General features: G+C 45.3%; 1 protein-coding gene across 4 annotated transcripts in view; it reads left to right on the forward strand.

The window, feature by feature from the left end:
* Positions 1 to 27,500, forward strand: part of LOC124011016 (probable E3 ubiquitin-protein ligase MID2) — a 228,549-nt gene that overhangs the window by 189,538 nt on the left and 11,511 nt on the right. For all 4 annotated transcript variants that reach the window (XM_046323930.1, XM_046323932.1, XM_046323933.1 and 1 more), the window contains 3 exons: positions 997 to 1,124; positions 1,501 to 1,644; positions 24,407 to 24,568. In XM_046323930.1, coding sequence (XP_046179886.1) covers positions 997 to 1,124; positions 1,501 to 1,644; positions 24,407 to 24,568 — 434 coding nt within the window. The remainder of the gene's footprint in view (positions 1 to 996; positions 1,125 to 1,500; positions 1,645 to 24,406; positions 24,569 to 27,500) is intronic.

The raw sequence follows: 27,500 nt of genomic DNA on the forward strand, positions 1-27,500 counted from the left end.
TCATCCTTTACCTCCCCATCCCTCCCCCATGAAATCATCCTTAACCTCCCCATCCCTCCCCAATTAAATCATCCTTAACCTCCCCATCCCTCCCCCATGAAACATCCTTAACCTCCCCATCCCTCCCCCATGAAATCATCCTTTACCTCCCCTGCCAGGCCCCTATAGCTATCCAGCATGAAGGTGACCAAAAGGAAAGACAGACATCCCTCTCCCTGCCATCTCTCTCTCACCCCTGATATCCTCCCGATACCTCCCTTCCTGGAACTCCCCCATGTCCTCCCAGTCCTCCCATGTCCTCCCAGTCCTCCCATGTCCTCCCAGTCCTCCCAGTCCTCCCATGTCATCCCATGTTCTCCCAGTCCTCCCAGTCCTCCCATGTCCTCCCATGTCCTCCCAGTCCTCCCATGTCCTCCCATGTCCTCCCAGTCCTCCCAGTCCTCCCATGTCCTCCCAGTCCTCCCATGTCCTCCCATGTCCTCCCAGTCCTCCCATGTCCTCCCAGTCCTCCCATGTCCTCCCATGTCCTCCCAGTCCTCCCATGTCCTCCCATGTCCTCCCAGTCCTCCCATGATGGAGACAGGCTGGAATATGAAGGTTGTAGGGTTAGGCACAGCAGGGCTCCTACACGCACAGGGAGAGAGAGAGAGATCATTCTGGGTCTCTGCTTCTGCATCGTTCTCCTGCTGAGGTTCTCCATTCTGACAAGATCTCTGTCTCTGTCTGTCTGTCTGTCTGTCTGTCTGTCTGTCTGTCTGTCTGTCTGTCTGTCTGTCTGTCTGTCTGTCTGTCTGTCTGTCTGTCTGTCTGTCTGTCTGTCTGTCTGTCTGTCTGTCTGTCTGTCTGTCTGTCTGTCTGTCTGTCTGTCTGTCTGTCTGTCTCTCTCTCTCTCTGTCACTCTCTGTCTCTCTTTCTCTCTGTCTCTCTCTCTATCTATCTGTCTCTCTCTGTCTCTCTGTCTCTTTCTCTCTCTGTCTCTCTTTCTCTTCCTCTCAGGGTTGCCATGGCCACGGCCTCATCCCAGGTGCTGATTCCAGATGTGAACCTGAACGAAGCCTTTGATAACTTTGCCCTGGACTTTTCCCGAGAGAAGAAGATCCTAGAGGGACTGGACTACCTGACAGGTGTGAGGGGGTGGAGTGGGAGGGTGGGGTGGGGGGGGGGGGGGGGGGGCTGGGGCTTTCACTAACAACAAAAACACATGACCACTTTTGGTAAATAATGAACCTATCTGGTGACAGATGTCCGCCCTGCAAGCCTCTGGAGTCGTTATATTGAAACATAAACAACCACCAGAGACGCACAGATAAACAAACAGTTGGTCAGAACTTTACTTTCGTAGGTTTCCTTTAGACAGGAGAGGCCGTGCAAATTGATCAACATTTATGTGAATGTGGGATAAACAAATCAAATCAACATTTATTTAACGTGTCATTTCACAAACTCATTTTCACAATGTACTTTACAAAACACCAACATTTGCCTTGTTTGACCCTGTAGCTCCCAGTCCTCCCTCCATACGTGATGAGCTGTGTACTGCCTCCCACGACACCATCACAGTTCACTGGACGTCTGAGGACGAGTTCAGCGTCACCTCCTACGAACTGCAGTACACCATCTACACCGGACAGACCAACTTCATCAGTAAGTACCGTGACAATACACCAGCCGTAAACACCATCTACCCAGTATACTACCCTTACAATAAAAATAGTGAAACATTTAAAAACGTAATCATTTTTAGATAAAGCTATACTAAATATATTCACATCACAAAATAATTTATTAAAGCACAGTATTTTGTAATGAAGGTCTACAGTAGCATCAACAGCACTCTGTAGGGTAGCACCATGGTGTAGCCTGAGGACAACTAGGTTCCGTCCTCCTCTGAGTACAATGACTTCAATACAAAACCTGAGAGGCTCATGGTTCTCACCCCCTTCCATAGACTTACACAGTAATTATGACAACTTCAAGAGGATGTCCTCCAACCTATCAGATCTCTTGCAGCATGAACTGACATGTTGTCCACACAATCAAAGATAATAAATATATTACTGAAAGTATAAGCTATCGCTAGTTAGTACAGCAGTGTTTAAAATGTGGTGAGTAATTGACTCAAAGAGAGAGAAAGACAATAGTTGTGCAGTTTTTAACAAATTCATTTAAAAATGAAGGAGAAGCAAGAGAGAGCGAGAGAGGTATAATTAATTGTATTTTTTTCCCTTTCACTTAGCTTGTGAATGCAGCTAGCTAGTTTAGCTCAAACAGAGAAGGATGCTATGTTAGCTAGCTAATTTAGCCTACTCAAACACCCGGCTCAAACAGAGAGGGATGCTATGTTAGCTAACTAGTTTAGCCTACTCAAACACCCGGCTCAAACAGAGAAGGATGCTATGTTAGCTAGCTAGCTTAGCCTACTCAAACACCCGGCTCAAACAGAGAAGGATGCTATGTTAGCTAACTAGTTTAGCCTACTCAAACACCCGGCTCAAACAGAGAAGGATGCTATGTTAGCTAGCTAGTTTAGCTCAAACAGAGAAGGATGCTATGTTAGCTAGCTAGTTTAGCCTACTCAAACACCCGGCTCAAACAGAGAAGGATGCTATGTTAGCTAGCTAGTTTAGCCTACTCAAACCCCCGGCTCAAACAGAGAAGGATGCTATGTTAGCTAGCTAGTTTAGCCTACTCAAACCCCCGGCTCAAACAGAGAAGGATGCTATGTTAGCTAACTAGCTTAGCCTACTCAAACACCCGGCTCAAACAGAGAAGGATGCTATGTTAGCTAACTGGCTATGGATATCCAACACTAGAACTCTTCCTAGTCAAAGTAAGCTTTTGGTTTTATTCATGTATTGCCACCAGGGCCCGCTGGTGTAACTGCTATACTGCTTGCTGACTGTACACTGTACTGCATGATTGTAGCAGGTTTACTAACGTCTTATTTCTAGTGGCTATGTTGACAATGATGTTATTACAGGGTGACAACGATATAGGCTGTGTGTGTAGCGGATAGCGATTATGATATGAAGGTTTGGCTTGGGGAGGTTTTTTCAACTGGTCAGAAACAGCAGTGTTGTGCACTGAAGTTCACAAGCGAAGGGAAAAGGTGAGACGAGAAATGATCCATAAAGCAAAATGATCTGTTTTGTATGTGGCTGCTATGAAAGTCAATAGTGTTTGCGTGTTTGTGTGTGATCGGGGGTGTATTCATTTTCTTAAACGGAAGCAAACGGAACGAAATGAGGATAAACATACCTGTATTTGTCCAATAGAAACTCTCGTTTGTTGAAGTAATGATCGACCTGTGTGCACCTACGTTGTAAACGGTTCATTCATAGGCCAGGTTGTAGCAGCCTCATGATGGGTTTAGAGACCATTACAGTATCGGTTCATTCATAGGCCAGGTTGTAGCGGCCTCATGATGGGTTTAGAGACCATTACAGTATCGGTTCATTCATAGGCCAGGTTGTAGCCTCATGATGGGTTTAGAGACCATTACAGTATCGGTTCATTCATAGGCCAGGTTGTAGCAGCCTCATGATGGGTTTAGAGACCATTACAGTATCGGTTCATTCATAGGCCAGGTTGTAGCCTCATGATGGGTTTAGAGACCATTACAGTATCAGGTAGTAGCCTAAACCTATCACTGTTACATTGAACTGGGTGAATATGAATGACAGTATCCTAAACCTATCACTGTTACATTGAACTGGGTGAATATGAATGACAGTATCCTAAACCTATCGCCGTTACATTGATCTGGGTGAATGACAGTATCCTAAACCTATCGCTGTTACATTGAACTGGGTGAATATGAATGACAGTATCCTAAACCTATCACTGTTACATTGAACTGGGTGAATATGAATGACAGTATCCTAAACCTATCACTGTTACATTGAACTGGATGAATGGAAAATGAATGACAGTCATCCAATATGGTGTAATAGAAATAAGGCCGTGCTCATTAAAAAATAATCGTCCTCCCTCATCATAAAGCACTGCCTGCCACTCTACATTACCCATAAACCACGCAGTTTTACCATCAACACCGGCCGACTTAATCACAGAGTAACAAAACATCACCACTCCTACACCAGCCACAGCTTTATGTTGCATCAAACCACTACGATCTAGAAGAAAAATAAACGCACACCTATAAAGACGAGGTGCTGGCTAGCGGAGTAGACAACTTGAAAATAAAAGAGAGCCGCACACTCTAGGAGCTCAGATGCAAAAAAAATGTAATACCAACATTTCGACAGCCAAGCTGTCTTCATCAGGGTTTACGTATTACATTTTTGCATCTGAGCTCCGAGAGTGTGCGGCTCTCTTTTATTTTCAAGCATCAAACCACTACGACACACAGTCTGGTAAAAATACACTAGAATGAAATAGGATTCTGTATATCTGCAGCACCAATCACAGACCACTACTCCACTGGCCACGTGGTGTATTTATGGTCCCCAAAGTGTTATCTAGGGGCATGCAGTAGGTCTCAGTACCTATCAGAGAATCTAAATGGCGTACTCCTCGCGTCCTCTCTCTCCTCACCTCCTTCTCAAAAAACCATTGGAGAAGAAGGTCAGAGGGGGAGGAGAGGGGTTGAGAGGGGATGGGATGAGAGGAGAGGGGATGGGAGGAGAGGAGAGGGGATGGGAGGAGAGGAGAGGGGATAGGATGGGAGGAGAGGGGATGGGAGGAGAGGGGATGGGAGGAGAGGGGATAGGATGGGAGGAGAGGGGATGGGAGGAGAGGAGAGGGGATGGGATGGGAGGAGAGGGGATGGGATGGGAGGAGAGGGGATGGGATGGGAGGAGAGGGGATGGGATGGGAGGAGAGGGGATGGGATGGGAGGAGAGGGGATGGATGGGATGGGATGGGAGGAGAGGGGATGGGATGGGAGGAGAGGGGATGGGATGGGAGGAGAGGGGATGGGATGGGAGGAGAGGGGATGGGATGGGAGGAGAGGGGATAGGATGGGAGGAGAGGGGATGGGAGGAGAGGGGATGGAAGGAGAGGAGAGGGGACGAGAGGAGAGGGGACGGGAGGAGAGGGGACGAGAGGAGAGGGGAGGAGAGGAGAGGGGACGGGATGGGAGGAGAGGGGGTGAGAGGAGAGGAGATGGGAGGAGGTATTGAGAAAGAGGCGAGGAGAAAGGACCTGAAGAGTATGCAATTGAGATTCTCTCTTTGAGTTTGTTTGAGAAATACACCAGAATATAAATACAGCTACACAATTACAGAGGTCTCAGACAGAAAACAATTGTTATCCACAAGTCACTACTGTACATGAGGTTGAAAGAAGCATCGGAACAGAAATACAGTCCACCTACAGTAAGAAGAGATAGGGTTGGACTACTTTATAATACAGTAACCTACAGTAAGAAGAGATAGGGTTGGACTACGTTATAATACAGTAAGAAGAGATAGGGTTGGACTACTTTATAATACAGTAACCTACAGTAAGAAGAGATAGGGTTGGACTACTGTATAATACAGTAAGAAGAGATAGGGTTGGACTACTTTATAATACAGTAAGAAGAGATAGGGTTGGACTACTTTATTATACAGTAAGAAGAGATAGGGTTGGACTACTTTATAATACAGTAAGAAGAGATAGGGTTGGACTACTTTATAATACAGTAAGAAGAGATAGGGTTGGACTACTTTATAATACAGTAAGAAGAGATAGGGTTGGACTACTTTATAATACAGTAAGAAGAGATAGGGTTGGACTACTTTATAATACAGTAAGAAGAGATAGGGTTGGACTACTTTATAATACAGTAAGAAGAGATAGGGTTGGACTACTTTATAATACAGTAAGAAGAGATAGGGTTGGACTACTTTATAATACAGTAACCTACAGTAAGAAGAGATAGGGTTGGACTACTTTATAATACTGTAACCTACAGTAAGAAGAGATAGGGTTGGACTACTTTATAATACAGTAAGAAGAGATAGGGTTGGACTACTTTATAATACAGTAAGAAGAGATAGGTTTGGACTACTTTATAATACAGTAAGAAGAGATAGGGTTGGACTACTTTATAATACTGTAACCTACAGTAAGAAGAGATAGGGTTGGACTACTTTATAATACTGTAACCTACAGTAAGAAGAGATAGGGTTGGACTACTTTATAATACAGTAAGAAGAGATAGGGTTGGACTACTTTATAATACAGTAAGAAGAGATAGGATTGGACTACTTTATAATACAGTAAGAAGAGATAGGGTTGGACTACGTTATAATACAGTAAGAAGAGATAGGGTTGGACTACTTTATAATACAGTAACCTACAGTAAGAAGAGATAGGGTTGGACTACTGTATAATACAGTAAGAAGAGATAGGGTTGGACTACTTTATAATACAGTAAGAAGAGATAGAGTTGGACTACTTTATAATACAGTAAGAAGAGATAGGGTTGGACTACTTTATAATACAGTAAGAAGAGATAGGGTTGGACTACTTTATAATACAGTAAGAAGAGATAGGGTTGGACTACTTTATAATACAGTAAGAAGAGATAGGGTTGGACTACTTTATAATACAGTAAGAAGAGATAGGGTTGGACTACTTTATAATACAGTAACCTACAGTAAGAAGAGATAGGGTTGGACTACTGTATAATACAGTAAGAAGAGATAGGGTTGGACTACTTTATAATACAGTAAGAAGAGATAGGGTTGGACTACTTTATAATACAGTAAGAAGAGATAGGGTTGGACTACTTTATAATACAGTAAGAAGAGATAGGTTGGACTACTTTATAATACAGTAACCTACAGTAAGAAGAGATAGGGTTGGACTACTTTATAATACTGTAACCTACAGTAAGAAGAGATAGGGTTGGACTACTTTATAATACAGTAAGAAGAGATAGGGTTGGACTACTTTATAATACAGTAAGAAGAGATAGGTTTGGACTACTTTATAATACAGTAAGAAGAGATAGGGTTGGACTACTTTATAATACTGTAACCTACAGTAAGAAGAGATAGGGTTGGACTACTTTATAATACTGTAACCTACAGTAAGAAGAGATAGGGTTGGACTACTTTATAATACTGTAACCTACAGTAAGAAGAGATAGGGTTGGACTACTTTATAATACAGTAAGAAGAGATAGGGTTGGACTACTTTATAATACAGTAAGAAGAGATAGGATTGGACTACTTTATAATACAGTAAGAAGAGATAGGGTTGGACTACTTTATAATACTGTAAGAAGAGATAGGGTTGGACTACTTTATAATACTGTAACCTACAGTAAGAAGAGATAGGATTGGACTACTTTATAATACTGTAACCTACAGTAAGAAGAGATAGGGTTGGACTACTTTATAATACTGTAACCTCAGTAAGAAGAGATAGGGTTGGACTACTTTATAATACAGTAAGAAGAGATAGGGTTGGACTACTTTATAATACTGTAACCTACAGTAAGAAGAGATAGGATTGGACTACTTTATAATACAGTAAGAAGAGATAGGGTTGGACTACTTTATAATACAGTAAGAAGAGATAGGGTTGGACTACTTTATAATACAGTAAGAAGAGATAGGTTTGGACTACTTTATAATACAGTAAGAAGAGATAGGGTTGGACTACTTTATAATACAGTAAGAAGAGATAGGTTTGGACTACTTTATAATACAGTAAGAAGAGATAGGATTGGACTACTTTATAATACAGTAAGAAGAGATAGGGTTGGACTACTTTATAATACAGTAAGAAGAGATAGGGTTGGACTACTTTATAATACAGTAAGAAGAGATAGGGTTGGACTACTTTATAATACAGTAAGAAGAGATAGGTTTGGACTACTTTATAATACAGTAAGAAGAGATAGGATTGGACTACTTTATAATACAGTAAGAAGAGATAGGATTGGACTACTTTATAATACAGTAAGAAGAGATAGGTTTGGACTACTTTATAATACAGTAAGAAGAGATAGGATTGGACTACTTTATAATACAGTAAGAAGAGATAGGGTTGGACTACTTTATAATACAGTAAGAAGAGATAGGATTGGACTACTTTATAATAATGTAACCTACAGTAAGAAGAGATAGGGTTGGACTACTTTATAATACTGTAACCTACAGTAAGGAGAGATAGGGTTGGACTACTTTATAATACTGTAACCTACAGTAAGAAGAGATAGGGTTGGACTACTTTATAATACAGTAAGAAGAGATAGGGTTGGACTACTTTATAATACAGTAAGAAGAGATAGGGTTGGACTACTTTATAATACAGTAAGAAGAGATAGGGTTGGACTACTTTATAATACAGTAAGAAGAGATAGGGTTGGACTACTTTATAATACTGTAACCTACAGTAAGAAGAGATAGGATTGGACTACTTTATAATACAGTAAGAAGAGATAGGGTTGGACTACTTTATAATACAGTAAGAAGAGATAGGGTTGGACTACTTTATAATACAGTAAGAAGAGATAGGTTTGGACTACTTTATAATACAGTAAGAAGAGATAGGGTTGGACTACTTTATAATACAGTAAGAAGAGATAGGTTTGGACTACTTTATAATACAGTAAGAAGAGATAGGATTGGACTACTTTATAATACAGTAAGAAGAGATAGGGTTGGACTACTTTATAATACAGTAAGAAGAGATAGGGTTGGACTACTTTATAATACAGTAAGAAGAGATAGGGTTGGACTACTTTATAATACAGTAAGAAGAGATAGGTTTGGACTACTTTATAATACAGTAAGAAGAGATAGGATTGGACTACTTTATAATACAGTAAGAAGAGATAGGATTGGACTACTTTATAATACAGTAAGAAGAGATAGGTTTGGACTACTTTATCAATTTGGGCCCGGGGGTTTAATACAGTAAGAAGAGATAGGATTGGACTACTTTATAATACAGTAAGAAGAGATAGGGTTGGACTACTTTATAATACAGTAAGAAGAGATAGGATTGGACTACTTTATAATAATGTAACCTACAGTAAGAAGAGATAGGGTTGGACTACTTTATAATACTGTAACCTACAGTAAGAAGAGATAGGGTTGGACTACTTTATAATACTGTAACCTACAGTAAGAAGAGATAGGGTTGGACTACTTTATAATACAGTAAGAAGAGATAGGGTTGGACTACTTTATAATACAGTAAGAAGAGATAGGGTTGGACTACTTTATAATACAGTAAGAAGAGATAGGATTGGACTACTTTATATAACACTGTATTTTGGTGGTTTGCTCTCTATCCCATTTATATAACTGCAGTATTTTAGTAACATCAAACTTTTGGCTTTTGTATGCTGTCATGCAGCTACTATACAGTAATTTAGTGAAGTGAAGATAATATGCCATTAGGAACCATCAGCTGTTCCATTTTGTCTCCATGGTTTATACACTATAATACCTTGAGTGAGAGGAGTGGTTGACAGTGTAGAGAGGAGAGGAGGGAAGAGGAGGGAATAGGATAATTGCTGAAGTGTAGAGCAGAGTAGATGACAGCAGGTATAGGCCTAGCAGATAATGACAGGCTGCCATGGCAGGACACAGGAGGATCAGTTGACTGTGGAGTGGCAGGACACAGGAGGATCAGCTGACTGTGGAGTGGCAGGGTGGACTGGCAGGGTACAGGAGGATCAGCTGACTGTGGAGTGGCAGGGTGGACTGGCAGGGTACAGGAGGATCAGTTGACTGTGGAGTGGCAGGACACAGGAGGATCAGTTGACTGTGGAGTGGCAGGGTACAGGAGGATCAGCTGACTGTGGAGTGGCAGGCTGCTATGGCAGGACACAGGAGGATCAGCTGACTGTGGAGTGGCAGGCTGCTATGGCAGGACACAGGAGGGTCAGATGACTGTGGAGTGGCAGGCTGCTATGGCAGGACACAGGAGGGTCAGATGACTGTGGAGTGGCAGGCTGCTATGGCAGGACACAGGAGGATCAGCTGACTGTGGAGTGGCAGGCTGCTATGGCAGGACACAGGAGGATCAGCTGACTGTGGAGTGGCAGGCTGCTATGGCAGGACACAGGAGGGTCAGATGACTGTGGAGTGGCAGGCTGCTATGGCAGGACACAGGAGGGTCAGATGACTGTGGAGTGGCAGGCTGCTATGGCAGGACACAGGAGGGTCAGATGACTGTGGAGTACCACTCTCCCATGTGGAGCTGGTTGGCCCTGGGACAGATTGGAGTATCTTGACACATACCTCCTACAGATCCTCCACAAATCTGCTTCCCTCTCATCTACTGTTCTTCTCCCTTTCCTTTCCCTCTTGTCTAATCCTCTCTTCTGTTTCCCTCCTTTTCCCACCCCTCAACTCCTCCTCCCCCCCTCCCCCAACTCTCCCTATCTTTTTATCCCCTCCCCTCTCTCCTCTCCCCCTCCCGTCTTCTCCCTCTCAGTCCCAGCCTGCTCTAACCTGCTCTGAAGTGTAGTCCCAGTGCTGCGGTGAAGTAGGATTTATTTCAGCAGTGATAGACTGAAGTGCTGAGGCCATCAGCAGAGCCAGAGTGGGAGGGAAGAGAGCTGAGCTGGCTGGCAGACCTGGGTTCAAATACTATTTGAAATATTTTCAAAAAAATGTAAACGTTTTCTTTAGCCTACCTGGAGTACCATTTGGACGGGGTTTATACTTTTGAGACTTTTCTATCGGTCCATTAATCCAGACTGGCCTAATCAATCACCAATAAAGTATTTAAAATGTATCAAATACTATTTGATCCCAGGACCGCTGGTTGGCTGGCCTCACTGAGTTGCCATTACCTCCTCAGGAGGATAAGAGGGAACTGGAGCTGAATCGGAGAGAAATGCATTTCATTTCAGACTGTTGAGTTTGTAGCATTGCCTTTTTTTCTGCATTTCTAAGTGCTTAAACGCTAAACCACTGTTGATGTCATCTGATCCTTCTCCTCTCTCCCTGGAGGGGGAATGTGAGATGTTCTGTCCTACAGGACCAGCCAGGTACCAGGGATGGGAATGTGAGATGTTCTGTCCTACAGGACCAGCCAGGTACCAGGGATGGGAATGTGAGATGTTCTGTCCTACAGGACCAGCCAGGTACCAGGGATGGGAATGTGAGATGTTCTGTCCTACAGGACCAGCCAGGTACCAGGGATGGGAATGTGAGATGTTCTGTCCTACAGGACCAGCCAGGTACCAGGGATGGGAATGTGAGATGTTCTGTCCTACAGGACCAGCCAGGTACCAGGGATGGGAATGTGTACTACTCAGCAGTAGTACAGTATGCCAGCTGATCAGTACTCAGCAGTAGTACAGTATGCCAGCTGATCAGTACTCAGCAGTAGTGCAGTATGCCAGCTGATCAGTACTCAGCAGTAGTACAGTATGCCAGCTGATCAGTACTCAGCAGTAGTGCAGTATGCCAGCTGATCAGTACTCAGCAGTAGTGCAGTATGCCAGCTGATCAGTACTCAGCAGTAGAACAGTATGCCAGCTGATCAGTACTCAGCAGTAGTACAGTATGCCAGCTGATCAGTACTCAGCAGTAGTGCAGTATGCCAGCTGATCAGTACTCAGCACTAGTACAGTATGCCAGCTGATCAGTACTCAGCACTAGTACAGTATGCCAGCTGATCAGTACTCAGCACTAGTACAGTATGCCAGCTGATCAGTACTCAGCAGTAGTACAGTATGCCAGCTGATCAGTACTCAGCACTAGTACAGTATGCCAGCTGATCAGTACTCAGCACTAGTACAGTATGCCAGCTGATCAGTACTCAGCAGTAGTACAGTATGCCAGCTGATCAGTACTCAGCAGTAGTACAGTATGCCAGCTGATCAGTACTCAGCACTAGTACAGTATGCCAGCTGATCAGTACTCAGCACTAGTACAGTATGCCAGCTGATCAGTACTCAGCAGTAGTACAGTATGCCAGCTGATCAGTACTCAGCAGTAGTACAGTATGCCAGCTGATCAGTACTCAGCAGTAGTACAGTATGCCAGCTGATCAGTACTCAGCACTAGTACAGTATGCCAGCTGATCAGTACTCAGCACTAGTACAGTATGCCAGCTGATCTCTCTCTCTCTCTCTCTCTCTCTCTCTCTCGTTCTCTCTCTCTCGTTCTCTCTCTCTCGCTCTCTCTCTCTCTCTCTCTCTCTCTCTCTCTCTCTCTCTCTCTCTCTCTCTCTCTCTCTCTCTTTCTCGATCTCTCTCTCTTTCTCGATCTCTCTCTCTCGTTCTCTCTCTCTCTTTATCTATTACTCTATCTTGCTCTCGCACTCTTTCTCTCTCTCTGTCTCTCTCTCTCTCACTCTCTGTCTCTCTCTCCCTCTCTCCCCCTCTCCCTCTCAATTCAATTCAAGGGGCTTTATTGACATGGGAAACATGTGATAACATTGCCTAAGCAAGTGAGGTAGATAATATATAAAGTGAATATATAAAGTGAAATAAACAAACACTCTCTCTATCTTGTTCTCTCTCTCTCTCTATCTCTCTCTTGCTCTCTCTCTGTCTGTCTCTCTCTCTCTCTCTCTCTCTCTCACTCTGTCTCTCTCTCTCACTTTATTTTCAAATTCTTTAAGGATCGGTGTAATCTGAGAGAAATATGTGTCTCTATCATGGTCATACTTTGGGCAGGAGGTTAGGAAGTGCAGGCGGTGTGCACATAGCCTGTCTTCTCTTGAGAGCCAGGTCTGCCTTCGGCGGCCTTTCTCAATAGCAAGGCTATGCTCACTGAGTCTGTACATAGTCAAAGCTTTGGGTCAGTCACAGTGGTCAGGTATTCTGCCACTGTGTAATCTCTGTTTAGGGACAAATGGCATTCTAGTTTGCTCTGTTTTTCTGTTAATTCTTTCCAATGTGTCAAGTAATTATCTTTTTTGTTTTCTCAAGATTTGGTTGGGTGTAATTGTGCATCAGTCCTGGGGCTCTGTGGGCTCTGTTTTTCTATCTATCTCCCCATTACTCTTTATCTCTCCCACAGCTGCTCACAATAAAAAGATAATAGATGAAAAGAAATCTGCTGTTTTGGTTCGTTGCACCAGTCTGCCTCAGGACAGAATGCTGATTCGTTGCACCAGTCTGCCTCAGGACAGAATGCTGATTCGTTGCACCAGTCTGCCTCAGGACAGAATGCTGATTCGTTGCACCAGTCTGCCTCAGGACAGAATGCTGATTCGTTGCACCAGTCTGCCTCAGGACAGAATGCTGGCCTCAGGACAGAATGCTGATTCGTTGCACCAGTCTGCCTCAGGACAGAATGCTGATTCTGTTGCACCAGTCTGCCTCAGGACAGAATGCTGATTCGTTGCACCAGTCTGCCTCAGGACAGAATGCTGATTCGTTGCACCAGTCTGCCTCAGGACAGAATGCTGATTCGTTGCACCAGTCTGCCTCAGGACAGAATGCTGATTCTGATTTGCACCAGTCTGCCTCAGGACAGAATGCTGATTCGTTGCACCAGTCTGCCTCAGGACAGAATGCTGATTCTGTTGCACCAGTCTGCCTCAGGACAGAATGCTGATTCGTTGCACCAGTCTGCCTCAGGACAGAATGCTGATTCGTTGCACCAGTCTGCCTCAGGACAGAATGCTGATTCGTTGCACCAGTCTGCCTCAGGACAGAATGCTGATTCGTTGCACCAGTCTGCCTCAGGACAGAATGCTGATTCGTTGCACCAGTCTGCCTCAGGACAGAATGCTGATTCGTTGCACCAGTCTGCCTCAGGACAGAATGCTGATTCGTTGCACCAGTCTGCCTCAGGACAGAATGCTGATTCGTTGCACCAGTCTGCCTCAGGACAGAATGCTGATTCGTTGCACCAGTCTGCCTCAGGACAGAATGCTGATTCGTTGCACCAGTCTGCCTCAGGACAGAATGCTGATTCGTTGCACCAGTCTGCCTCAGGACAGAATGCTGATTCGTTGCACCAGTCTGCCTCAGGACAGAATGTTGATACTGTTATTATCACAATCTATGAATGTTAGTGTGAGGCCTGAGATTAGAGCATTGCACCATGGTATGTGTTCCAAATGGCATCTTATTCCCTACGGTCCCTGGTCAAAAGTAATGCACTAATATAGGGAATAGGGTGTCATTTGGAATGCAGACAAATGTCACATCTCATCTGAGTGAGTACACAGTCAGTAGGCCGGTTCTCTGTCTCTGCATCTGAGATAGCCTGGCTGCGGAGTTTGATAACTCAGAATAACTATTTAGAATGGCTCATTACAGCTGGAGGGATGTTCAGCTAGCTATTAGAGGCTCCATCTACACAGAGTTTCAGGCTTCGGGCCTGGCTACAGCCCCATGGTGATGTGCAGCTATAACCATCCCACTGTTACCAGAGATGGTACACAAAATGAATCCATAACGTCAGCATTTATCATCATAACAACTAACTACAGTATGTAGTATTGTTTACTGTAGTACTGTAGGGTAGAGTTGTTTACTATAATGTAGTGCTGTTTACTGTAATACTGTAGGGTAGTGTCGTTTACTGTAATACTGTAGGGTAGTGTCGTTTACTGTAATACTGTAGGGTAGTGTCGTTTACTGTAATACTACAGTATGTAGTATTGTTTACTGTAGTACTGTAGGGTAGAGTTGTTTACTATAATGTAGTGCTGTTTACTGTAATACTGTAGGGTAGTGTCGTTTACTGTAATACTACTGTAGGGTAGTGTTATTTACTGTAGTACTGTAGGGTAGTGTTTACTATAATACTGTAGGGTAGTGTTGTTTACTGTAATACTGTAGGGTAATGTTGTTTACTGTAGTACTGTAGGGTAGAGTTGTTTACTATAATGTAGTGCTGTTTACTGTAATACTGTAGGGTAGTGTTGTTTACTGTAATACTGTAGGGCAGTGTTGTTTACTGTAATACTATAGGGTAGTGTTGTTTACTGTAATACTGTAGGGTAGTGTTTTTTACTGTAATACTGTGGGGTAGTGTTTACTGTAGTACTGTAGGGTAGTGTTTACTGTAATACTGTAGGTTAGTGTTGTTTATTGTAATACTGTAGGGTAGTGTTGTTTACTGTAATACTGTAGGGTAGTGTTGTTTACTGTAATACTGTAGGGTAGTGTTTTTTACTGTAATACTGTGGGGTAGTGTTTACTGTAGTACTGTAGGGTAGTGTTTACTGTAATACTGTAGGTTAGTGTTGTTTATTGTAATACTGTAGGGTAGTGTTGTTTACTGTAGTACTGTAGGGTAGTGTTTACTGTTATACTGTAGGGTAGTGTTTACTGTAGTACTGTAGGGTAGTGTTTACTGTAATACTGTAGGTTAGTGTTGTTTATTGTAATACTGTAGGTTAGTGTTGTTTACTGTAGTACTGTAGGGTAGTGTTTACTGTTATACTGTAGGGTAGTGTTTACTGTAGTACTGTAGGGTAGTGTTTACTGTAGTACTGTAGGTTAGTGTTGTTTATTGTAATACTGTAGGGTAGTGTTGTTTACTGTAGTACTGTAGGGTAGTGTTTACTGTTATACTGTAGGGTAGTGTTGTTTATTGTAATACTGTAGGGTAGTGTTGTTTACTGTAGTACTGTAGGGTAGTGTTTACTGTTATACTGTAGGGTAGTGTTTACTGTTATACTGTAGGGTAGTGTTTACTGTTATACTGTAGGGTAGTGTTGTTTATTGTAATACTGTAGGGTAGTGTTGTTTACTGTAGTACTGTAGGGTAGTGTTTACTGTTATACTGTAGGGTAGTGTTGTTTATTGTAATACTGTAGGGTAGTGTTGTTTACTGTAGTACTGTAGGGTAGTGTTTACTGTTATACTGTAGGGTAGTGTTGTTTATTGTAATACTGTAGGGTAGTGTTGTTTATTGTAATACTGTAGGGTAGTGTTGTTTATTGTAATACTGTAGGGTAGTGTTGTTTACTGTTATACTGTAGGGTAGTGTTGTTTATTGTAATACTGTAGGGTAGTGTTGTTTACTGTAGTACTGTAGGGTAGTGTTTACTGTTATACTGTAGGGTAGTGTTTACTGTAGTACTGTAGGGTAGTGTTTACTGTTATACTGTAGGGTAGTGTTTACTGTAGTACTGTAGGGTAGTGTTTACTGTTATACTGTAGGGTAGTGTTGTTTACTGTAGTACTGTAGGGTAGTGTTTACTGTAGTACTGTAGGGTAGTGTTGTTTACTGTTATACTGTAGGGTAGTGTTTACTGTAGTACTGTAGGGTAGTGTTTACTGTTATACTGTAGGGTAGTGTTTACTGTTATACTGTAGGGTAGTGTTTACTGTTATACTGTAGGGTAGTGTTTACTGTAGTACTGTAGGGTAGTGTTTACTGTTATACTGTAGGGTAGTGTTTACTGTTATACTGTAGGGTAGTGTTTACTGTAGTACTGTAGGGTAGTGTTTACTGTTATACTGTAGGGTAGTGTTTACTGTAGTACTGTAGGGTAGTGTTTACTGTAGTACTGTAGGGTAGTGTTTACTGTTATACTGTAGGGTAGTGTTTACTGTTATACTGTAGGGTAGTGTTTACTGTAGTACTGTAGGGTAGTGTTTACTGTAGTACTGTAGGGTAGTGTTTACTGTAGTACTGTAGGGTAGTGTTTACTGTAGTACTGTAGGGTAGTGTTTACTGTTATACTGTAGGGTAGTGTTTACTGTAGTACTGTAGGGTAGTGTTTACTGTAGTACTGTAGGGTAGTGTTTACTGTAGTACTGTAGGGTAGTGTTTACTGTAGTACTGTAGGGTAGTGTTTACTGTTATACTGTAGGGTAGTGTTTACTGTTATACTGTAGGGTAGTGTTTACTGTTATACTGTAGGGTAGTGTTTACTGTTAGTACTGTAGGGTAGTGTTTACTGTTATACTGTAGGGTAGTGTTTACTGTTATACTGTAGGGTAGTGTTTACTGTTATACTGTAGGGTAGTGTTTACTGTTATACTGTAGGGTAGTGTTTACTGTTATACTGTAGGGTAGTGTTTACTGTAGTACTGTAGGGTAGTGTTTACTGTTATACTGTAGGGTAGTGTTTACTGTTATACTGTAGGGTAGTGTTTACTGTTATACTGTAGGGTAGTGTTTACTGTTATACTGTAGGGTAGTGTTTACTGTTATACTGTAGGGTAGTGTTTACTGTTATACTGTAGGGTAGTGTTTACTGTTATACTGTAGGGTAGTGTTTACTGTAGTACTGTAGGGTAGTGTTTACTGTTATACTGTAGGGTAGTGTTTACTGTAGTACTGTAGGGTAGTGTTTACTGTTATACTGTAGGGTAGTGTTTACTGTAGTACTGTAGGGTAGTGTTTACTGTTATACTGTAGGGTAGTGTTTACTGTTATACTGTAGGGTAGTGTTTACTGTTATACTGTAGGGTAGTGTTTACTGTTATACTGTAGGGTAGTGTTTACTGTTATACTGTAGGGTAGTGTTTACTGTAGTACTGTAGGGTAGTGTTTACTGTTATACTGTAGGGTAGTGTTTACTGTTATACTGTAGGGTAGTGTTTACTGTTATACTGTAGGGTAGTGTTTACTGTTATACTGTAGGGTAGTGTTTACTGTTATACTGTAGGGTAGTGTTTACTGTTATACTGTAGGGTAGTGTTTACTGTTATACTGTAGGGTAGTGTTTACTGTTATACTGTAGGGTAGTGTTTACTGTAGTACTGTAGGGTAGTGTTTACTGTAATACTGTAGGGTAGTGTTTACTGTTATACTGTAGGGTAGTGTTTACTGTTATACTGTAGGGTAGTGTTTACTGTTATACTGTAGGGTAGTGTTTACTGTTATACTGTAGGGTAGTGTTTACTGTTATACTGTAGGGTAGTGTTTACTGTTATACTGTAGGGTAGTGTTTACTGTAGTACTGTAGGGTAGTGTTTACTGTAGTACTGTAGGGTAGTGTTTACTGTTATACTGTAGGGTAGTGTTTACTGTTATACTGTAGGGTAGTGTTTACTGTTATACTGTAGGGTAGTGTTTACTGTTATACTGTAGGGTAGTGTTTACTGTTATACTGTAGGGTAGTGTTTACTGTAGTACTGTAGGGCAGTGTTTACTGTTATACTGTAGGGTAGTGTTTACTGTTATACTGTAGGGTAGTGTTTACTGTAGTACTGTAGGGTAGTGTTTACTGTTATACTGTAGGGTAGTGTTTACTGTAGTACTGTAGGGTAGTGTTTACTGTTATACTGTAGGGTAGTGTTTACTGTAGTACTGTAGGGTAGTGTTTACTGTTATACTGTAGGGTAGTGTTTACTGTTATACTGTAGGGTAGTGTTTACTGTTATACTGTAGGGTAGTGTTTACTGTAGTACTGTAGGGTAGTGTTTACTGTTATACTGTAGGGTAGTGTTTACTGTAGTACTGTAGGGTAGTGTTTACTGTTATACTGTAGGGTAGTGTTTACTGTAGTACTGTAGGGTAGTGTTTACTGTTATACTGTAGGGTAAGTGAAGTACTGCCGGATAGGTGGATTGATTAGTTCCCTGTTTACATAATGGATCTCAAACACACTAACACACACACTAACACACACACTAACACACACACTAACACACACACTAACACACACACTAACACACACATTTACACACACACTAACACACACACTAACACACACACTAACACACACACATTTACACACACACTAACACACACACTAACACACACACTAACACACACACATTTACACACACACTAACACACACACTAACACACACACTAACACACACACTAACACACACACTAACACACACACTAACACACACACTAACACACACACTAACACACACACTAACACACACACATTTACACACACACTAACACACACACTAACACACACACTAACACACACACTAACACACACACTAACACACACACTAACACACACACTAACACACACATTTACACACACACTAACACACACACTAACACACACACTAACACACACATTTACACACACACTAACACACACACTAACACACACACTAACACACACACTAACACACACACTAACACACACATTTACACACACATTTACACACACACTAACACACACACTAACACACACACTAACACACACACTAACACACACACTAACACACACATTTACACACACACTAACACACACACTAACACACACATTTACACACACACTAACACACACACTAACACACACACTAACACACACACTAACACACACACTAACACACACATTTACACACACACTAACACACACACTAACACACACACTAACACACACACTAACACACACACTAACACACACACTAACACACACACTTACACACACACTAACACACACACTAACACACACACTAACACACACACTAACACACACACTTACACACACACTAACACACACACTAACACACACACTAACACACACACTAACACACACACTAACACACACACTAACACACACACCTCTTTTATGTTACAGCATCAAAGCCTGTGTCAAAAGCAGCCCTGCTCTCCTTCCATAATGCTTTGTGTTTTGCTCTCCTTCCATAATGCTTTGTGTTTTTCTCTCCTTCCATAATGCTTTGTGTTTTTCTCTCCTTTCATGTGCTCACCGTCGCTTGGAATGGGTCCCAATTAACACCCTGTTCCCTACATAGTCCACCACTTTTGTCCAGGGCCATTTGGGACGCACAACGGATGCTCTGTCTCAATTCATCCTTTTTCAATTACTCTCATCCTCTCTCCTCAAGACCATGGACCTTCTTCTCCAATACAATTAGTTTAGAATGGAGGCAAGGAGAAAGGAGACAAGGGCGATGAGGTAAGGAGAGAGGAGGGAAGTAGAGAGGAGGCAAGGAAAGAGGAGAGAGGTAAGATAAGAATGTCTGCTAAATGACTTAAATGTAAAATGTAAGAGGATGAGAGGAGAAAGGATGAGAGGAGAAAGGATGAGAGGAGAGGGGATGAGAGGAGAGGGGATGGGAGGAGAGGGGATGGGAGGAGAGGGGATAGGATGGGAGGAGAGGGGATGGGAGGAGAGGGGATGGGATGAGAGAGGATGGGAGGAGAGGAGAGGGGATGGGAGGAGAGGGGATGGGAGGAGAGGGGATAGGATGGGAGGAGAGGGGATGGGAGGAGAGGGGATGGGAGGAGAGGGGATAGGATGGGAGGAGAGGGGATGGGAGGAGAGGGGATGGGATGAGAGAGGATGGGAGGAGAGGAGAGGGGATGGGAGGAGAGGGGATGGGAGGAGAGGAGAGGGGATGGGAGGAGAGGGGTTGGGATGGGAGGAGAGGGGATGGGAGGAGAGGGGATGGGATGGGAGGAGAGGAGAGGGGATGGGAGGAGAGGGGATGGGATGGGAGGAGAGGGGATGGGAGGAGAGGGGAGGAGAGGAGAGGGGATGGGAGGAGAGGAGAGGGGATGGGAGGAGAGGGGATGGGATGGGAGGAGAGGGGATGGGAGGAGAGGGGATGGGAGGAGAGGGGATGGGAGGAGAGGAGGAGAGGGGATGGGAGGAGAGGAGAGGGGTTGGGAGGAGAGGAGAGGGGATGGGAGGAGAGGGGATGGGATGGGAGGAGAGGGGATGGGATGGGATGGGAGGAGAGGAGAGGGGATGGGAGGAGAGGAGAGGGGTTGGGAGGAGAGGAGAGGGGATGGGATGAGAGGAGAGGGGATGGGATGAGAGGAGAGGGGATGGGATGAGAGGAGAGGGGATGGGAGGAGAGGGGATGGGATGGGAGGAGAGGGGATAGGATGGGATGGGAGGAGAGGGGATGGGAGGGGATGGGAGGAGAGGAGAGGGGATGGGAGGAGAAGGGATAGGATGGGGTGGGAGGAGAGGGGATAGGATGGGATGGGAGGAGAGGGGATGGGAGGAGAGGGAATGGGAGGGGATGGGAGGAGAGGAGAGGAGAGGGGAGGAGAAAGGATGGGATGGGATGGGAGGAGAGGGGAGGGGATGGGAGGAGAGGGGATGGGATGGGATGGGAGAAGAGGGGATAGGATGGGAGGAGAGGGGATGGGAGGAGAGGAGAGGGGATGGGAGGAGAGGGGATGGGAGAAGAGAGGATAGGATAGGAGGAGAGGAGAGGGGATGGGAGGGGATGATAGGAGAGGAGAGGGGATGGGAGGAGAGGGGAGGGGATGGGAGGAGAGGGGATGGGATGGGAGAAGAGGGGATGGGATGGGATGGGAGAAGAGGGGATAGGATGGGAGGAGAGGGGATGGGAGGAGAGGAGAGGGGATGGGAGGAGAGGGGATGGGATGGGAGGAGAGGAGAGGGGATATGATGGGAGGAGAGGGGATATGATGGGAGGAGAGGGGATGGGAGGAGAGGAGAGGAGACGGGAGGAGAGGAGAGGAGAGGGGAGGAGAGGAGAGGGGATGGGATGGGAGGAGAGGAGAGGGGACCTGGCCAAGATAGAGCAAAGCAGTTCGACACATACAACAACACAGAGTTACACATGGAGTAAACAAACATGCAGTCAATAATACAGTATAAAAAAGTTTATATACAGTTTGTGCAAATGAGGTAAGATAAGGGAGGTAGGCAATAAATAGGCCATAGTGGTGAAATAATTACAATATACCAATTAAACACTGGAATGATTGATGTGCAGAAGATAAATGTTCAAGTAGAGATACTGGGGTGCAAAGGAGCAAGATAAATAAATAAATACAGTATGGGTACGAGGTAGATAGATGGGCTATTTACAGATGGGCTGTGTACAGGTGCAGTGATCTGTGAGCTGCTCTGACAGCTGGTGCCTAAAATTAGTGAGGGAGATTTGAGTCTCCAGCTTCAGTGATTTTTGCAGTTCGTTCAAGTGATTGGCAGCATAGAACTGGAAGGAAAGGCGGCCAGAGGAGGAATTGGCTTTGGTGGTGACCAGTGAGATATACTTGCTGGAGCGCGTGCTACGAGTGGGTGCTGCTATGGTGACCAGTGAGCTGAGATAAGGCGGGGCTTTACCTGGTATTATATGGGGCTTTGGTGACAAAACGGATGGCACTGTGATAGACTGCATCCAATTGGTTGAGTAGAGTGTTGGAGGCTTTTTTGTAAATGACATCGCCGAAGTCGAGGATTGGTAGGATGGTCAGTTTTACAAGGGTATGTTTGGCAGCATGAGTGACTCACCAGCAGCAAGAGCAACATCACTGATGAATACAGAGAAAAGAGTCGGCCTGAGAATTGAACCCTGTGGCCCCCCCATAGAGACTGCCAGAGGTCCAGACAACAGGCCCTCCGATTTGACACGCTGAGCTCTATCTGAGAAGTAGTTGGTGAACCAGGCGAGGCAGTCATTTGAGAAACCAAGGCTATCGAGTCTGCCAATAAGAATGTGGTGATTGACAAAGTCGAAAGCCTTGGCCAGGTCGATGAAGACGGCTGCACAGTAATGTCTCTTATCGATAGCGGTTATTATTTAGGACCTTGAGCATGGCTGAGGTGGACCCATGACCAGCTCTGAAACCAGATTGCATAGCGGAGAAGGTACGGTGGGATTCGAAATGGTCTGTAATCTGTTTGTTAACTTGTCTTTCGAAAACCTTAGAAAGGCAGGGTAGGATATATATAGGTCTGTAACAGTTTGGGTCTAGAGTGTCTCCCCCTTTGAAGAGGGTGATGACCACGCAGCTTTCCAATCTTTGGGAATCTCAGACGATAGGAAAGAGAGGTTGAACAGGCTAGTAATAGGGGTTGCAGCAATTTCGGCAGATAATTTTTAGAAAGAGAGGGTCCAGATTGTGTAGCCCGGCTGATTTGTAGGGATCCAGTGCAGTGGGCAGCTGGGAGGAGGTGTTCTTATTCTCCATGGACTTTACAGTGTCCCAGAACCTTTTTTGAGTTAACAGTGTAACAGTATGTATCTCTAGGTCTGTATAACAGTATGTATCTCTAGGTATCTATAACAGTATGTATCTCTAGGTCTGTATAACAGTAGGTCTGTATAACAGAATGTATCTCTAGGTCTCTATAACAGTAGGTCTCTATAACAGTATGTATCTCTAGGTCTCTATAACAGTATGTATCTCTAGGTCTCTATAACAGTATGTATCTCTAGGTCTGTATAACAGTAGGTCTCTATAACAGTCTGTTTCTCTAGGTCTCTATAACAGTATGTATCTCTAGGTCTGTATAACAGTCTGTATATCTAGGTCTCTATAACAGTCTGTATCTCTAGGTCTCTATAACAGTATGTATCTCTAGGTCTGTATAACAGAATGTATCTCTAGGTCTCTATAACAGTCTGTATCTCTAGGTCTCTATAACCGTATGTATCTCTAGGTCTCTATAACAGTATGTATCTCTAGGTCTCTATAACAGTCTGTATCTCTAGGTCTCTATAACAGTATGTATCTCTAGGTCTGTATAACAGTCTGTATCTCCAGGTCTCTATAACAATCTGTATCTCTAGGTCTGTATAACAGAATGTATTTCCAGGTCTCTATAACATTCTGTATCTCTAGGTCTCTATAACAGTATGTATTTCTAGGTCTCTATAACAGTATGTATCTCTAGGTCTGTATAACAGTAGGTCTCTATAACAGTCTGTATCTCTAGGTCTGTATAACAGTCTGTATCTCTACGTCTCTATAACAGTATGTATCTCTAGGTCTCTATAACAGTCGGTATCTCTAGGTCTCTATAACAGTCTGTATCTCTAGGTCTCTATAACAGTCTGTATCTCTCTCTAGGTCTCTATAACAGTCTGTATCTCTAGGTCTCTATAACAGTCTGTATCTCTACGTCTCTATAACAGTATGTATCTCTAGGTCTGTATAACAGTAGGTCTCTATAACAGTCTGTATCTCTAGGTCTCTATAACAGTCTGTATCTCTAGGTCTGTATAACAGTAGGTCTGTATAACAGTATCTCTCTCTCGGTCTCTATAACAGTCTGTATCTCTAGGTCTGTATAACAGTCTGTATCTCTAGGTCTCTATAACAGTCTGTATCTCTAGTTCTCTATAATAGTCTGTATCTCTAGGTCTGTATAACAGTCTGTATCTCTAGGTCTCTATAACAGTATGTATCTCTAGGTCTCTATAACAGTAGGTCTATATAACAGTCTGTATCTCCCTCCAGGTCTCTATAACAGTCTGTATCTCCAGGTCTCTATAACAGTCTGTATCTCTAGGTCTGTATAACAGTCTATATCTCTAGGTCTCTATAACAGTCTGTATCTCTAGGTCTCTATAACACTATGTATCTCTAGGTCTGTATAAGAGTCTGTATCTCTAGGTCTCTATAACAGTATGTATCTCTAGGTCTCTATAACAGTAGGTCTCTATAACAGTCTGTATCTCTCTCCAGGTCTCTATAAAAGTCTGTATCTCTAGGTCTCTATAACAGTAGGTCTCTATAACAGTCTGTATCTCTAGGTCTCTATAACAGCCTGTATCTCTCTCCAGGTCTGTATAACAGTCTGTATCTCTCTCCAGGTCTTTATAACAGTCTGTATCTCTCTCCAGGTCTGTATAACAGTGTGGACAGTTGGATGATTGTCCCCAACATCAAGCAGAACCACTACACGGTGCACGGCCTGCAGAGTGGAACACGTTATGTCTTCTTTGTCAAGGCCATCAACCAGGCAGGCAGCCGCAACAGTGAACCAGCCCGCCTCAAAACCAACAGTAAGTCCCCCAGTCCTCTGTCCCTTCAGCCCGCCTCAAAACCAACAGTAATTCTCCCAGTCCTCTGGTCCCTTCAGCCCGCCTCAAAACCAGCAGTAAGTCCCCCAGTCCTCTGGTCCCTTCAGCCCGCCTCAAAACCAACAGTAAGTCCCCCTGTCCTCTGTCCCTTCAGCCCGCCTCAAAACCAACAGTAAGTTCTCCAGTCATCTTTCCCTTCAGCCCGCCTCAAAACCAGCAGTAAGTCCCCCAGTCCTCTGGTCCCTTCAGCCCGCCTCAAAACCAGCAGTAAGTGTGTTGCCCCACCATACCGCCAGGCTCCCAGGCTCCCGGCCCTGTTGCCCCATCAACTCGCCAGGCTCCTGGCCCTGTTGCCCCACCAACCCGCCAGGCTCCCGGCCCTGTTGCCCCACCAACCCGCCAGGCTCCCGGCCCTGTTGCCCCACCAACCCGCCAGGCTCCCGGCCCTGTTGCCCCACCATCCCGCCAGGCTCCCAGCCCTGTTGCCCCACCAACCCGCCAGGCTCCCGGCCCTGTTGCCCCACCATACCGCCAGGCTCCCAGGCTCCCGGCCCTGTTGCCCCACCAACCCGCCAGGCTCCCGGCCCTGTTGCCCCACCATACTGTGGGCCCTCCAGACCCTGTCTTCACAGCTGCTTACCTCAGCCTGGGGCTCTCCTCTCTGGGTAGACTCACTGGCCTCTGGCCTCCAATTAGACCAGTTCTTCCAGACATTAGAGAACAGCCACTGGCTAGATAGATGAGAGAAAAGGATTTCCCTCTCTCTCCCTCCCTCTTTCCCTCCCTCTCCCTCCCTCCCTCTTTCCCTCTCTCTCCTCACTCTCCCTCCTTCCCTCCCTCCCTACCTCCCTCCCTCCCTCCTTCCCTCTCTCTCTCTCTCTCTCTCTCTCTCTCTCTCTCTCTCTCTCTCTCTCTCTCTCTCTCTCTCTCTCTATCTCCCCTCCCTCCCTCCCTCCCTCCCTCCCTCCCTCCCTCCCTCTCTCTCTCTCTCTCTCTCTCTCTCTCTCTCTCTCTCTCTCTCTCTCTCTCTCTCTCTCTCTCTCTCTCTCTCTCTCCCTCCCTCTCTCTCTCTCTCGCTCTCTCTCTCTTTCCCCTCCCTCCCTCTTTCCCTTTCTTTCTCTCTCTCCCTCCTTCCCTCCATCCTTCCTCCCTCCATCTCTCTCCCCCTCCCTCCCTCCCTCTTTCCCTTTCTCTCAATCCCTTTTTCCATCCCTCCCTCCCTCTTTCCCTCCCCCTCCCTCCCTCCCTCCCTCCCTCCCTCCCTCCCCTCTTTCCCTTTCTCTCCCTCCCTCCCTCCCTCTTTCCCTGCTTCTCCCTCCCCCCTCTCTCTCTCTCTCTCTCTCTCTCTCTCTCTCTCTCTCTCCGTCCTGGTCACACAATAGGTTTGCTAATGCCAAGATCTCTCCCTTCTCAAGTATAACATCACACCTCTACAGCCCTGCCTGTCTGCCTCTCTCTCGCCCAGGGCTTCAATTACTTACAAATGCCCCTGTTACAGCCGGATAGGTGCTGACAGCATTCACATGGATTATTGCATCAGAGAGGCTATGGAGTCACCCGGGGGGAGGTTTAGAGGTGAAACACAGGGTATCTGTACCTAGCAGTGAGTTAGCATGTCCTCCCTCTCTCATCCCTTTGTCCCTCTCTCATCCCTCCGTCACTATCTCATCCCTCTCTCATCCCTCCGTCACTCTCTCATCCCTCCCTCATCCTTCCGTCCCTCTCTCATCCCTCCGTCCCTCTCTCATCCCACCGTCCCTCTCTCATCCCTCTAATCCCTGTCGGTGGAGCCGTAGGCTGCCAAAGGTTTATCACTGGGGCCAGCAGCTAGGCTAAGCTGTCTCACACACACACACACTGTCTCGCTGTATCTCTCGTTATGGTGCCTGCGGGCCTGCGCCCGCAGCATCAGCCAGGCCTTGGCATGCAGTCCACTGTCTCTCCTCCCCTCCTCTCCCCTCCTCCCCTCCTCTCCTCTCCTCTTCTCTCGCCTCCCCTCTTCCTCTTCTCCTGTCCCCTCCTCCCCTCCCCTCCTCTCTTCTCCTCTCCTCTACTCTCGCCTCCCCTCCTCTTCTCCTGTCCCCTCCTCCCCTCCTCTCTTTTCCTCCTCCCCTCCCCTCCTCTCTTCTCCTCCTCTCCTCTCCTCTTCGCCTCCCATCCCCTCCCCCTCTTCTCCTGTCCCCTCCTCCCCTCCCCTCCTCTCTTCTCCTCCTCTCCTCTCCTCTTCGCCTCCCCTCCCCCTCTTCTCCTGTTCCCTCCTCCCCTCCTCTCTTCCCCTCCTCTCCTCTTCGCCTCCCCTCCCCCTCTCTCCTGTCCCCTCTTCCCCTCCCCACCCCTCCTCTCTTCCCCTCCTCCCCTCTTCGCCTCCCCTCCCCCTCTTCTCCTGTCCCCTCCTCCCCTCCCCACCCCACCCCTCCTCTCTTCCCCTCCTCTCCTCTTCGCCTCCCCTCCCCCCCTCTTCTCCTGTCCCCTCCTCCCCACCCCACCCCTCCTCTCTTCTCCTCCTCTCCTCTCCTCTTCGCCTCCCTCCCCTCCCCCTCTTCTCCTGTCCTCTCCTCCCCACCCCTCATCTCTTCTCCTCTCCTCTTTGCCTCCCCTCCCCTCCCCCTCTTCTCCTGTCCCCGCCTCCCCTCCCCTTCTCTCCTCTCTTCCCCTCCTCTTCTCTCCTCTTCGCCTCCCCTCCCCCTCTTCTCCTGTCCCCTCCTCCCCACACCACCCCTCCTCTCTTCTCCTCCTCCCCTCCCCTCCTCTCTTCTCCTCCTCTCCTCTCCTCTTCACCTCCCCTCCCCTCCCCCTCTTCTCCTGTCCCCTCCTCCCCTCCCCTTCTCTCTTCTCCTCCTCTCCTTTTCGCCTCCCCTCCTCTTCTCCTGCCCCCCACTCCCCTCCTCTCTTCCCCTCCTCTTCTCCTGTTCCC

Source organism: Oncorhynchus gorbuscha, linkage group LG23 (assembly GCF_021184085.1).
Source record: "Oncorhynchus gorbuscha isolate QuinsamMale2020 ecotype Even-year linkage group LG23, OgorEven_v1.0, whole genome shotgun sequence".
Classification (NCBI taxonomy): Eukaryota; Metazoa; Chordata; class Actinopteri; order Salmoniformes; family Salmonidae; genus Oncorhynchus; species Oncorhynchus gorbuscha.